The sequence below is a fragment of the Hypomesus transpacificus genome, chromosome 9, assembly GCF_021917145.1.
Source record: "Hypomesus transpacificus isolate Combined female chromosome 9, fHypTra1, whole genome shotgun sequence".
Classification (NCBI taxonomy): Eukaryota; Metazoa; Chordata; class Actinopteri; order Osmeriformes; family Osmeridae; genus Hypomesus; species Hypomesus transpacificus.
The window spans coordinates 819,862-834,843 of record NC_061068.1 but is presented as its reverse complement, the minus strand read 5'-3'; the positions used below and the strand labels follow the sequence as shown (position 1 = coordinate 834,843).

General features: G+C 49.0%; 1 protein-coding gene across 1 annotated transcript; it reads right to left on the bottom strand.

Moving 5' to 3' along the window:
- Positions 1-5,159: 5,159 nt before the first annotated feature.
- Positions 5,160-14,982, bottom strand: wnt2ba (wingless-type MMTV integration site family, member 2Ba). The gene is made up of 5 exons (XM_047026355.1): positions 14,330-14,982; positions 10,857-11,077; positions 8,944-9,221; positions 8,283-8,547; positions 5,160-7,021 (listed from the first exon to the last, which is right to left on the bottom strand). Exons 1-5 carry the CDS (start codon positions 14,455-14,457, stop codon positions 6,792-6,794), a joined length of 1,122 nt encoding a protein of 373 aa, XP_046882311.1. The 5' UTR covers positions 14,458-14,982; the 3' UTR covers positions 5,160-6,791.

The window sequence follows — 14,982 nt, the reverse complement described above, 5'->3', positions numbered from 1 at the left end:
ACAGAGGCCCTGCATGTAGCTACATTACAGCTACTGGTAGACATTACAGCAGTGACTCTGTCCTGCCTCTGTCTCCTGGTATACATTACAGCAGTGTGACTCTGTCTTGCCTCAGATTCCTGGTGGACATTAGAGCAGGGTGATTGTCCTGCCTCTGTTTCCTGGTAAACATTAGAGCAGTGTGACTCTCCTGCCTCAGATTCCTGGTAGACATTAGAGCAGTGTGACTCTGTCCTGCCTCAGATTCCTGGTAGACATTAGAGCAGTGTGTCTGACTCTCTCCAGGTACAGACCCTTACTTGTGTGTCAGCCTGCTACCTTTCCGGCCAAGCTCATGGTCACAGCTTCTGAAGACCCTCCTCGTAACGAGGGATACTTAGTGCCTTTTCCCCTCAGATTTTCCATGGTTTAACTGAATTGATTCCTACAGCAAACATCCTTATACTTTCACTAGATGGGATTCATTAATGGGTCAAAGAAAAAGCAGTTCATTAAATAATTCCTGGCATTACACACAGGCGAAACCATCAACTTTGCTCAATACTAAACTCAAGACCTGTATAGTCTTGATTCAGGCAGAAACAGTATGACATTTATGACGAGTAGGCCACAACAAATGCCATTGTGTAATGCATCACAATGGTTCTAACTTGGTTTAATCTGTACTAACAGCACCGTCATCTAACAGGTGTGTCAAAGCCACTGTCACAGGCATTGTGCTCAAAACTACATTTGACTGCGTAAAGTTATTGCTATTAGCTCTTTTTTCCTTTCAATGAAGACACTGAAATCTTCCAAGCATCGAGCTTCAGGAGCAGTGTCATGCTGAAGACAGGGGGGTTGTTGTGGATCTAGAGCCAGCAGTGTCGTGCTGAAGACAGGAGGGTTGTTGTGGATCTAGAGCCAGCAGTGTCGTGCTGAAGACGGGGGTTGTTGTGGATCTAGAGCCAGCAGTGTCATGCTGAAGACGGGGGTTGTTGTGGATCTAGAGCCAGCAGTGTCATGCTGAAGACGGGGGTTGTTGTGGATCTAGAGCCAGCAGTGTCATGCTGAAGACAGGGGGGTTGTTGTGGATCTAGAGCCAGCAGTGTCATGCTGAAGACAGGAGGGTTGTTGTGGATCTTGCGCCAGCAGTGTCATGCTGAAAACAGGAGGGTTGTTGTGGATCTTGCGCCATGCGTTGAGTCTGAGCGCTCCCAATAAATTGGTTCTTGAATGTATGCTTTAGGTCTGTGGGACTTTTTGTTGTCTTGTTGTTGAATAAATAGATGAAATCCTTGATTTGGGTTTGGATTATCGATTATCTTGGAGAGACAGAAGTCTTAACCTGGTCAGGTGAGAGCTTAGTTAAGACGGTGACAGGGTATCTAGACAGGTGACAGCTAAGATAGACAGGTGACTGGTCAATTAGACAGGTGAGAGGGTATATAGTCAGGTGACAGGTTGGACAGGTGACTGGTCAATTAGACAGGTGAGAGGGTATATAGTCAGGTGACAGGTTGGACAGGTGACTGGTCAATTAGACAGGTGAGAGGGTATATAGTCAGGTGACAGGTTGGACAGGTGACTGGTCAATTAGACAGGTGAGAGGGTATATAGTCAGGTGACAGGTTGGACAGGTGACTGGTCAATTAGACAGGTGAGAGGGTATATAGTCAGGTGACAGGTTGGACAGGTGACTGGTCAATTAGACAGGTGAGAGGGTATATAGTCAGGTGACAGGTTGGACAGGTGACTGCTGAAAAGACAAGTCAGCTGGAAATGACACATCCTCTCTGCAGGCAGCACCATAACACACACCCTTATGCGTCTCTCACACACACAAACACACAAACACACACACACACACACACACCTGGGAGAGAGAGATGTGTTCTGCACAGATAAGAGTGTTATGTGTTAGTCTGTCAAACAGTGAAACAACCTTGTCAGACCAGCATGCTGATGAAGACACATGGCCCGAAGGTTACTTACATGTTACACTAAACTCCTATAAATCAGGCTGCATGACAGGCCCCAGAGACACTCATACAGAGACACCCTCCACCCTCACCCCTCCACCCCTCCACCCCTCCACCCTCACCCCTCCACCCTCACCCCTCCACCCTCCACCCCTCCACCCTCACCCCTCCACCCTCACCCCTCCACCCCCACCCCCACCCCTCCACCCTCACCCCTCCACCCCCACCCCCACCCCTCCACCCTCACCCTCACACCTCCACCCTCACCCCTCCATCCCTCCACCCCTCCATCCCTCCACCCCTCCACCCCTCCACCCCTCCACCCTCCACCCCTCCACCCTCACCCTCACCCCTCCACCCTCACCCCTCCACCCTCACCCTCACCCTCACCCCTCCACCCTCACCCCTCCACCCTCACCCTCACCCCTCCATCCCTCCACCCTCACCCTTCATCCCTCCACCCCTCCACCCTCACCCCTCCACCCTCACTCCTCCACCCTACACCCCAATGACCCTCATCCAGAGTCACAGTCTGAGTCTGCGCAGCAACCAAACCTACACTGGGTCTGGTGTGGGCCGGGTCTGGTCTGGTGTAGTGTGGTCTGGTCTGGGCCTGGTCTGGGCCTGGTCTGGTGTAGTGTGGTCTGGTCTGGGCCTGGTCTGGTGTAGTGTGGTCTGGTCTGGTGTAGTGTGGTTTGGGCCTGGTCTGGTCTGGGCCTGGTATGGGTCTGGTCTGGTGTAGTGTGGTCTGGTGTAGTGTGGTCTGGTCTGGGTCTGGTCTGGTGTAGTGTGGTCTGGTCTGGTCTGGTGTAGTGTGGTCTGGTCTGGTCTGGGCTGGTCTGGGCCTGGTGTGGTGTGGTCTAGGTCTGGTCTGGTCTGGGCCTGGTCTGGGTCTTGTTCCAGGTTGGGGCTGGAGAAGGACAGGCGACCAGACCAACCAGCTTGCATTGGGTTTATTTTTCCAGGCCGATCCTGGCGCAGCAGAGGAATGTGTAGCACTGATTATGAGATTATTATGTGGTATTTTTCATAACTTGTCAAATCCAGCCTACATGTATAACTACCAGAGCCAAAACAACACAATGACCCACTGACTATTCAACTGTTGGCACATGAGGACGTGATTCAGTCAAGATTACTGAGGTTGAGGATATTGTTGCACTGTGCCTGGTACAATTCTGACCGTTCCTTGACTCCCCCGAAACACAGTTCAAAACGTACCGATCTTTCACTCTCTGCTGCACTTTCCATGGAAACTATATGTATGTAGCTTTGGATAAAAGCGTCTGCTAACTTATTAAGTGGGTATATGTAAGTGTCCTAGTGGGGTCCTGGTTTCCCCCGAGAGAGGACACGGCTAGACTTCTGCTGCACAGATCACCAAAAAGGGAGTCAGGTGTCTGAGCTGTTAGGGAATCGGGTACGTAATCAGAAGGTTGCTAGTTAGATTCCCGGACGTGTAAAATGACGTTGTGTCCTTGGGCAAGGCACTTCATCCTATGTGCCTCGGGGGAATGTCCCTGTACTTACTGTAAATCGCTCTGGATTAGAGCGTCTGCTAAATGACTAAATGTAAATGTAAAAACAAGAGGCCGATATCTAATCTCCCAAGGGCTTGTACGATGAGACGCATCCATGTATTACCCATGATTCTTTGAGCATTTTAAGTAAGTACGTTTTTAATGCATGGTCACAAACATGAGACCAGCTTTGGCTAACTGAATGCATTATGGTGAATGGCAAGATTAACTAAATTTGGCCTCTAAGTGGATTTATGTCTACATAGTTGGTTGTCTTTATGTAGACTGGATTAAATAGTTTTTTTTATGCAAATCATGTGATTATGATTACTTGGTTTTACGATTGGTTGCATATTTTGTTGGTCGTAAGTAGTGGCAGTAAGTCTAGCTTTTAGCTTTTAGCACGTTCTGGGTTACTGCTGTTTTCCGTCAAATGCCAACTTCTGCATTTGTCTCTATTTATTGATCAGACCAGACAGCCTACGTAAGGTATCTAATCAACTGGCCTAAAATAAAATACAAATATAAGCCTACATCTGATGTTCCCTGTATTAAACGTTAATTTGACTTGGTCACAGTTTTCGGTAGGTCATGAGTTCACCTGCTGGAGATCACCAGAAGATTGTAGGGATTTTCTAAACCTTCTCTCCCAGCATATTATGTCACTTGGCCACAACCCAGTCAGAAACACTACATTAATATAATACCTTTATTACTGAACCATAAAATCTCACAATGGCCAAAATAAACAGTTAGACTGGCGGCTCATGCTTAAGCGTTTTTCAACACTTTTCATCATGCGCTCCAGGGATTAATCGAACAACGTCTAAAAGTACACTGACATCAGCGCGTTTCTTCGTATTTCTTGGCGCACAAACAAATTGACGGACGGCTGTTGGGAGTCCTACAACCTTCCCTGACCGGCTTGTCTGATTTCTTCCCCGAAGGAGACGGAGAGTGTATTTCCTCTCCACATTCTGTGGTCCTGGGACCAGGATAGAGCATGTCGTCAGGTTGGGGGGGCGGGGGCGTATGTGTGTGTGGTGTGTGTGTGTGTGTGGAGAGGAGGAGGGGGGACTGCCAGTGGATTCAGGCAGGGTATTCTGGCAGACGTAGCCGAGAAAACGTTTCGGTTCGGTCATCACACGGTAACTAAATTCACATTTTTACAAATGGCTAAACAATTTTACAAAACCATTCTGTGTAAATTAGTTTGGCCTATTCTCCCCTATGTACAAACATAATTAAAGCCTATATGTGAGGGGTTGTAGCCTACTTTTGGTGGTTTGTAAAGCATGTTCCCTTCCTATTGTCCTGTCTGAATAACAACGCAGACGAGAACCTGGACGCATGTTCAACTTTGTTAACCTAGTTGTGAAAAATACCAAAGCTATCAACCCTCCTCCCCAGCAGTCTTTCCCCCACAGCACCAACTCCACATTAGGGTTAAGGAATGGAGGACACACGAAGAATCAACTAGGTTTAATATAGAGGGGTTTATTTCAGAGTATATTTATGTCCTTCCCAAGGTGCCAATACTGTTCATCTAACTCTAGGACACTCGATCTTTATTGCCCTCTCTCTCTCTCTTTCTCTCTCTCTCTCTCTCTCTCTCTCTCTCTCTCTCTCTCTCTCTCTCTCTCTCTCTCTCTCTCTCTCTCTCTCTCTCTCTCTCTCTCTCTCTTTCTCTTTCTCTTTCTCTCTCTCTCTTTAATTCTCCCTGTTAGGAACTTTCTTTGTATATTTTTACTGCTATTATCTTTCAATTATCAATGTGTTAGATCCATGACATTTTAGTTTACTCTTTCCCAGAGTTTCTTTTAGGATATTTCCTTCAGCCTGCTATACGCTGCATCCTCAGACATGGCAGGTAAATACAGGCCGTTCTTCGACTCAGACCACCGTACCTTTCTGCATTCCGGATTCTAGATCTACTGCTGTACTTTCTTTATGCACTACTTGAACGTCACTTTGGATGACAGCGTCTGTAAATGGTGATGGGATTGGAAGGTTAACTAGAGAGACACAGACTGAGTTCCTGTCCCCTCGTATGTCTGATCTGAACAAGTCAAGAAGCCTGACGGTCAAATAAAAACATGGTCATATTGAGCGTGTCGGACATTTTGTCCACTTTTTATTTCTCGTTTGTCAGATCTGTGTACCGGCCTAGACCAACCTCCAGGAGGACTCTGCTGGCCCTGGATGCAGTAGCCTCCGGTTCTACTGGTTCTGTGGAACTAAACAGAGCCTTGTGCAACGTCCTGTTTTTATTTCAGTCCTCCATCTCTGTCTAGCTCTGCTAGTGGCTCTTGATGATGCTGGACTTCACACAACCCAGTCAGCCCGGGCTTGCGTAACATCGCAGGAGAAAAGTGCTCTTTTGTGATAACATGCGAGACAGACTCGGAAACTAGTGATGAATGCACAGGAGGAAACTGTGACACAAACCGTCCATCACTGAGTCTGCATGAGGACGTATAATAGAACCTTCCAGAGATAAGTCTTCCCAGTCATGTTTTTTTTCAGAATTTCGCATAAACATTTGTTCACAATGTCATTTTTTTATCTCTCGTAGTAACAGCAGCCTGACTACAGTGATTCTGTCTTGTTCTCTAAAACAGCTCGTGTTGGATGCTGGAACGGTTTTGAAGGAACATTTTCATGACAGTTTATCGTGTACACAATACAAAAGTACATACTTACAGGCATGGCAGCACACACGCTTCCACCTGTGAAAACAGCATCTCTAGTACTAGTCTCTCTTTCTTTCCATTTCTTTTTCAAACCAACAAGGCAAGGCCACTATCAACCAAAGGAAGCTTCACGAAAAAAATCTGGAACTTAGCATAATGAGAGACACACACTGTACATCACTAAACCACAGTCAAATTCTTCGACGTCACATGTTCACGTAACAGACTGCATTTCAACGCCTGATAGGAAGTATTGTCATGGTCATACAAGCAGCACAGGCCTCGCTCCTGTCAGAACTGGAGTGTCCCTCTGACTCCACTCCAAGGTAGTCAGTAACACCTGAACACCTGCTTTAAATCCTTTTAAAACAGGTTTTTGTTAAGTTTTTAATTCTCTCCATGATCCTTCTCCTAAGTCTTGTCATCGTCCAGTAGAATCCATCATGGGCGGGTTTAAAAGAAAGCCCCAAAGAAAACAGAGGTCAGGATGGAGTTGTGGAAAAGGTGAGGTGGGGATGGTGGTGTTGGTGGGGGGCGGTAGCGGACCTGGACATCCCACAATGCAGTGCAGTTACCTGTGCGTACCCAGAATGCATTGGTGGCCCCCCCAAGTGTCATCAGGTGAGGTCCAGCCAGCTGGGTCGTTTGTGGGGCTTGCAGGTGTGAACGTCCACCGTGTCCTCACAGTCCTTGCACTCCACGGCGCAGCACCACCTGAACTTACACTCGCACTGTGTGACGCGCTTCACCCGCATCGTGTCGTAGCCCCGCCCACAGCACATGACCTCGCAGCCGTCCGTCCCCCGGGAAGACTTGTTGCAGACCCGCCCGGCTGTTCCCAGAGAGCCTGTCGGAAAGAGACCACACACCTGGTTAGACCACACACCTGGTTAGACCACACACCTGGTTAGACCACACACCTGGTTAGAACATACTGGTGACACCATAGTTGCCAAAGACCAGAGAGAGACCATGTTTAAGACCAGAAACCAGATTGGAGAGACCGGTGACCAGGAGAGACCCTGTTAAAGTTCTGTCAGAGCAGAAGCCAGGGGAGGTACCCCGGGGGGGGGGTTGGGAATGTGACCTGCGATGACCACAGGAGGATTTGAAAACCAATCCTGCAGTGTCCTCAGGGTGTGAATTCCTTCACAACAGAGATGAGCGCAGAAGAGAGTTATGAGCCTCTAAGCTGCACCTCCAGCCCTCCCCCCCCGTCACGCCCCTGATCCCTGCCCACGACACCACACTCTACTGGGGGTGAGTCTGTCTACAGGTGGGAGACCATCTGGTGACCTGGTGCGGCCCAAAACAACTTGGGAGTTCATCGCACTAAAGACAGTGGAGGTGGTTGGGGACTTCAGAGAGAGCCCAGCCCAGCCCTACCCTCCCCAAGCACCCTGTGTGGGTGACACCCTAGAGCCCTTCCACTTCCGGGGCACCATCATCCCCCAGTGGGCAAAGCAACACCACAGCCAGGACCATGTTGTCAATATCACGGTCAGACCTTGTCTGTGTTCCGGAGGGAGTCTGCTTGCTCCACTGGAGTGGGAGCACAGGAGGATGGAGACACAGATTACCACAGGAAAGAAAACACAGCAGGAATTACTGAGAAGTCTAAGGGGTCAAATGATTGACCTTTAAGCTGTGAAGGAATGAGAGGCCTCATGAGATGAGTCTCTTGGAGGTGGGTCGGTGCGCCGGTATGCTATCTGCCTCTTATCCTGTCCACATCTTCATCTACGCTACCATCAAATTCAGAACTGGTGTAAAAGTCTGTACAACTTGCCAGACATTGTGAAATGAATCTGGACATCGACACTGGACATTGGATACTGGATGCACACTGAGTTTGAGTAAAGCTCTAGTGGGGGAGAGTGAAGTGATTTGACGCTTATCTGATCAACTGAAACCAGGGGGATTTACACACAGATAATGATCTGAGGTGGGGAAAAAAGGACAGAGAGACATTTGACAGCAGATCAAGATGTTGCAGTTTCACCTCCCACCAAACAACCCCAACCCCCATCCTACAGTACGTCGCTTTGGATGAATGCGCCTGCCAAACCGACGCATCACACAAGCTCATCAACACCCCCTTGACCCACCAGCGGATTTGTCCTTGACACAGTAGTCGGGGGAGTTCTCCACGAACACCAGCTCGTTCTTGGTGCTGCCCTGGAGGTTCCTGTCGGCAACGGTGAAGCCCGTGCTGTCCTGGTTCATGGTCACCTCCAGCGCCGTGTTGTACTTCTTGCGGAGGTAGTCTCCGGTGCGCCGGAAGTCGGACATGGCGAGCCAGCAGGTCCTCAGGGCGCAGGAGCCGCTCACCCCGTGACACTTGCACTCCAGCTTCATGAAGCGCTTCACTGCCTGGAGAGGTCAGAGTTCAGGGAGTGATGTCAGGCAATAACTATATACCATTGTAATGGATATGTGTCCGTGACGGAGTTTTGGCTACTTGGTAAATAATGCTAACGTGTGTGTGCTAACTGGATGGGGGTGGGTGTTGAATAGTTAAAAACACCAGCATGTCGTTTCAATGTAATTCGTAACAACAAAAGACAAACAAGCACTGATAGAAGACCAAGATTCCAGATGGAACCCGTTTCTTCCCCAAGTTTAGAACCGCAATTGTGTGTGTTGTGTCCCCCCCCCCCACCCAGAAAACGATAAAGGGGTTCTACGTGTAACCTTTTCTCCCAGAGTTCCCCTCGGTTCTCCCCAGAGTTCCCCTCGGTTCTCCCGTCGAGGAACCCTCAGCCTCACCATTCGTCCGCAGCGGTTGTTGTGTAGGTTCATGAGCGCCCGCGCATCCTTCACCATCCTCTCCCTGGCGTCTACGAACGCCTTGGCAAACTTGATGCCGTAATGGATGTTGTCGCTGCAGCCCCCCCAGTCGAACTCGCCCCTGTTGTCACTGGCCCGGCCGCGCTTCTGACTGTCGCAGCTGCAGATCTTCAGGTCGCCCTGGCTGCAGGCGCGGGTGATGGCATACACAACGCCTGCCGAGGAGATGGCGTACACGAACGCCGCCTCGCGGCTACCTGAGAGGTGAGGCAGGAGGTGAGGCAGGAGGTGAAGCAGGAGGTGAGGCAGGAGGGTCTGGAGCAGAGGCATGGTTTTCCACTTTTTTTAAATCTTTATTTACATTTTTATTGAGAAAAATCATATTTAAAGCCTGCATCCTTAGTTATTGCAAGGAAGCCCCCCCCCCCACACATTTGAAATCAAACCTACATGACTGGTCTGGAGTATTGTTAAGATATACTGTTGTGCGGGAGAGTAGAGTTATATTTACATTTGAGACCTTTAGTGGAAGCATTTTACGATTTGCACCGCTATACCGTGGGAACGAGTATACACAACGTTGTCAAAGCAGGGAGAGTTTACTAGCAACATGACCTGCATGATTATGAGCTGGAGAGCTTGATCCTGCCCCTCATAAGAAGATGAGGTGCACAGCGCTGGAGCTGGGAGGATCATATCCTTGTATGGTGACTTGTAGCTCCCACGCCCACCTGACCTGGAACATCCCCTTTCACCTTTTCCGTTCTGCACAGATGGCAGCTTTCTCAGTCACTGTCTGTGTTTTCGTTTCAGGAGAGGAGATTCAGGGTTATTTGGTCTGGCGGTCCACCCGGCCTCCCTCTCTCATTCCTGCTCACGCACCGCAGCAGACCGCAGCCACTGCGGCAGGGGAGGGCGGCTTGCTCGGCCGGCCAGAAACATCTACCCAAATATTTACATCTCCTATTACTGTTGAGACATCGCTCGTGTGGATCTTTCTATCTGCTACTTGTTTTCAGAGAACTTCCCCGTTCTCGGACTCGCCCCGTTCATGGAAAGGTGAAGAGGAACACGGTCACACCACACCTCTGTGGAGGAGTCCTCCTTCCATCTCTGTCTCTCTGGTCCTCTCTGTCTCTGTCCCTCTGGTCCTTTCTGTCTCTCTCTCTCTCTCTGTCTTTCTGGTCCTCTCTGCCTCTCTCTCTGTCTCTCTGGTCCTCTCTCTCTCTCTGATTCTCAAATCCTTTCTGTCTCTCTCTCTCTCTCTCTCTGTCTTTCTAATCCTCTCTCTCTCTATCTCTCTCTCTCTGGTCCTCTCTGTCTCTCTCTCTGTTTCTCTGGTCCTCTCTCTCTCTCTGATTCTCAAATCCTCTCTGTCTCTCTCTCTCTCTCTCTCTCTGTGTGTGTGTGTCTCTCTCTGGTCCTCTCTGTCTCTTTCTGTCTATTTTTACATACACCTGGTCTTTCTCTCTCTGCTTCACTCTCTCTGTCTCTCTAGCTTTCTATCTTTCTTATTTTCTCTCTGTTTCTTTTCCACATCTCCATCTCTATGTCTGTCTCCTTCTCTTTACCTCTCACTCTATTTCTCTCCAAATTGAAAAGGCACCTATTACTAAGGAGGGTCTTTTAGAATGGACACAGAAATGCTGATAGAAAACCTGCAGTATACAGACAGTAGCAGACATCCAAATACACACCACTATCTCTCTTTGTCTCTCTCACACACACACACACACGCACTCTCAAATAAACACATACACAGGAACACACACATAAGCAGAAACACAGACACACACACACAGTCTCTTTCTCAAACACACACACACACACACACACTCTCACACACTCTCACCCCCCCCCCCCCCCCCCCACAGCCCGAGCCCCGTACTCACTGTGATGCATGACCCTCCCGAACACGGTGTGGTCTCTCTCCAGGGTGCTGCAGTTCCAGCGCTGGTGCCTGAACTGATGCTGGCACTCCTTGATCCACTCTTGGGCGCCCTCCCCGATGGACTGCATCAGGTCTGGGTGCCGTTGGCACAGCTGCCGCTGCTTGTTCACCAGCCCTGGGATGTTGTCGCAGATCACCCTGGCGCCCAGGGCCCCGATGTACCTGGGGGAAACGAGGCACAGGTGCAGCGGCTGTCACCGCGGTTCTCACAGAACCCAGACGGAACCCAGAGAGAACCCAGATGGTATGAACAGAACCAAAACAGAATCCAGATGGAACTTGGGGAACCTTGACAAACAAAACCCAAATAGAACATACAGAACCCAGACAGAACATATGGACCTGTGACTTGTTTTTTTAATATGAATCAAAACAAATGCCAGCCTGTTTTCTGAAATACTGTTGGAGTAATGAGTACTCACAGGATGTAGGAAAGTCATAACAGGAGGCCTTAATGGGGAGGATGCCCCCTACAGGTCAGGATTGTCAACTGCTCTTCGACCACATGGTGTAAAGTGTTGTCATGTTCACGGTGAGTAAACCAATTGTACATCCCAGTAATTGACAGTGAGGCCTTCTAAAAGGATAGCTTTAAACCACACATATATACGAGCGCACACACACACATGCAGACACACACACACACACACACAGACACACCCACACACACACACACATACACACAGACACACACACACACAGGCACTCACAGTACTTGGAACACCTCTCACCACACAATGTTAAAAGTTCTGAATGTATTTATAAACCGACATTCATAACCTGGTGTAACCTGGGTCACCTGTGTGTCACCCTGGGTGTCACCTGCATGAACTTGTTTGCTAAACTGTTTTGTACATTTATGTACTACTTGATTTGACCCTGTGTATTACACCATCTACAGATGTGTATTTGGGGGTTTTGATTTCCCATTCTTATTTTTTCTTCTTACCTGCTGCAATTTCCCCTTGGAGATCACTAAAGTGCCTACCTACCTACAGGCACACACACACTCTAACTTGGACTGATACACACACACACACACACACACACACACACACACACACACAGGGACAGAGACACACACACACACAGCAGCCATGCGCTGGCACGGTCACATGATACAACCCCCCTACACGGCTGCATGCTCCGCTCTCCTGCCGGATATCCTAACCCCATAATCACAGTCACATTTGTGACACGCCAAGTTCACACACACACACACACACACACACGTGCAGGTACACTCATTCTGTAAGCACGCTCGCTCGCAAACACACAGACAACAGTTTCCACTCCTGATATGGCTGCGCTGTTTCCCAACAACAATGTGGCTGTCTGAGCAATAAAACAGAACAGAACCCAACCACCATGTTTACACCCTCAGGAGAATAAGCCTGGAGCCAAGCGACCCTCCCCCAGCCTCCCCCAGCCTCCCCTCATCTCCCCAGCCTCCCTTCATCTCCCCAGCCTCCCTTCATCTCCCCAGCCTCCCCCAGCCTCCCCTCATCTCCCCAGCCTCCCTTCATCTCCCCAGCCTCCCCCAGCCTCCCTTCATCTCCCCAGCCTCCCCCAGCCTTCCCTCATCTCCCCAGCCTCCTCCACTCTTCCTTCATCTCCCCAGCCTCCCCCAGCCTTCCCTCATCTCCCCAGCCTCCCCCAGCCTTCCTTCATCTCCCCAGCCTCTCCTGTTGTCTGCCTGCCTCCCCCCAACCTCTCTGTCTCTTCTAGCCTCTCAGGCTTTCCTCCAGCCTCTCCTCCAGCTTCTCCTCCAGCCTCTCTCTGACATTTGAGAGAATGATGTGTCCAGAAGAACAATATCTCTGAGCTTATCTAGAGGATCGTCTCTATGAAAATCATCCCCTAACAATATAAAGGATTTGAAAAATATTTATTCCCCTTGGAGAGAGAAAAAGAGTGCTGTCATCTCTCTCTCTCTTGCTGCCCCCCCTCCCCCCCCTCCCCCCCTCCCCCCCCCCCCTTCTCTATGCTCTGTTTTTCCTCACTAGTTTCATCATGCCAGTTTATTCATAATGTTTAACAGAAGCAAAAAGGGGAACTAATATTGTATACACATATCAACAATACAACTTAAATGGAATATTCCCAGAGACTTTTGCATTCCTGACATTGTGGTTACAGAGCTTTCAGGTAGAAATCTGAGTCCGTTTGGAGAGTCTGTAAGCCTGAGGCCCAACCACTGAAAAGGTAGACTCTGGAAACCGACCAATCACATGGTAGATACACTCTGGGAAAACAGACCAATCACATGGTAGATATACTCTGGGGAAACCGACCAATCACATGGCAGATACACTCTGGGGAAACAGACCAATCACATGGTAGACACACTCTGGGGAAACAGACCAATCACATGGTAGACACACTCTGGAGAAACAAACCAATCACATGGTATATACACTCTGGGGAAACAGACCAATCACACCTACTGGTGTCTACCAACAGAATATACTTGTAATACTGAAGAGACATAGTGGAGCACGAGAAGTGTTTTAGGTGCGTGTGTGTGTGTGTGTATGTGAGTGAGTGTGTGTGTGCACAGAGATGGGCCGGCACACAAAGTGTTGCAGGTGTGTCTGTGTGTGTCTGTGTGTGTGTGAGAATGTGTGTGTGACCCTCATCCCCTTCAGGCTAGTTCCCCCCCTCTGGAGGATTCATCAAGGTGTTCTCCCCGCCCCAGTGGCTGCACCTGCCGCCCCCCCTTCCAGGAGACTGATGAGGGGGAAGCCCCCCAGCCCATTCATCTTCATAAACACCCCACACCCGGCAGCTCTGGGTGTTCAGCGGGGGCTGGAGCCCCCCCTGGAGACACCAGACCTCCTGAGACCTGCAGAGTGCTCTGATGGTGGTCGTTTCAGCTCCACGTACAGGCCAGGTGACCAGGCCGGGTGACTCGCTCAGAGGAGACCTGCAGGTGGCTGGTGATTTGTGGCTGCTCCAGCCTCGGATCGCATGTCAGCCACAGAGGCAGGATGGATCGTCTGGGTAACCTAGATGGATCTGCTTATCCAGGGCTTCTGTCTGCCACGTCGTTCTCTTTCTGTCTCTGTCTCTGTCTGTCTCTCTCTCTGTCTCTGTCTGTCTCCCTCCATCTCCTGTATCCCACGGAATTATCATAACTTTACTGGTCGTCTAACAGCACACACACTAGGACTTAGTTGAATGTTCAAAGCAAGTCTTTTGGGTAAATAACAGAAAGATCCAACAAGATTTGTTTTATGTCTTGTCCCATTACGTTTTAACAGAATAATGTTCACATATCCTATTGCATATTCGTCGCATATTTCAACCTGGACTGTACTTCCGCCATAGGCAACATTACATTGAAAAGCTGACGCGAAATTGTTTTTAAAAAGGCTAATAGAATTCGTATAAAGCATTCTCCGAACCACTCACCACCAGGAAGATTCCACTCTGGGTGTGAAGATGAGGAGAAGCAAGATGAAGGTGAAGAATATTCTCGACCTGGGTTTGGGGGGATGACGGTAGATTGTGCTGTTTTGTGGTGCCAAACGAAGTGCCATGGTCACGGACGTAAACTCAGTGGTTTTAATCCACCTCTAATAAACAATTTATGACCAGGAGTCTTTAAAGTAAAATGCAAATAGAAGTTATGAAGTCCATTACTGGAAAAGAAAAAAATCTTGACAACCACGTTGAAATATTCCATCCATCTTTAACAGCAAACTTGCCAGTCAAAAAATATCATATATTCCACAAGTCTTACTTTAGTAAATCCAAGGTTGAAGATTATCGCAGGTGGCAGTTTATTTGAGATCCAAGTCCATATTCTCAAATTTCCCAAAGGTAAAAGTTTGATTGTCCACGATAAACCTTTTCCTCACCTGTTACGCATTCCAAAACGCGTCCGTCACAAGGCTTAAAGAGCCTCCACCAAACTAAAAAAATCGCTATCGAAAATGATGTCACATGAACTAGATAGATTACTTTCGTCTTTTTCGGAGAAAGTACACAGACGGATATTCCCAAATCAGGAGTCTATTTGAGGACGAGACAGAAACTCAGACCACCTTCTCTCCAGGGCGAAG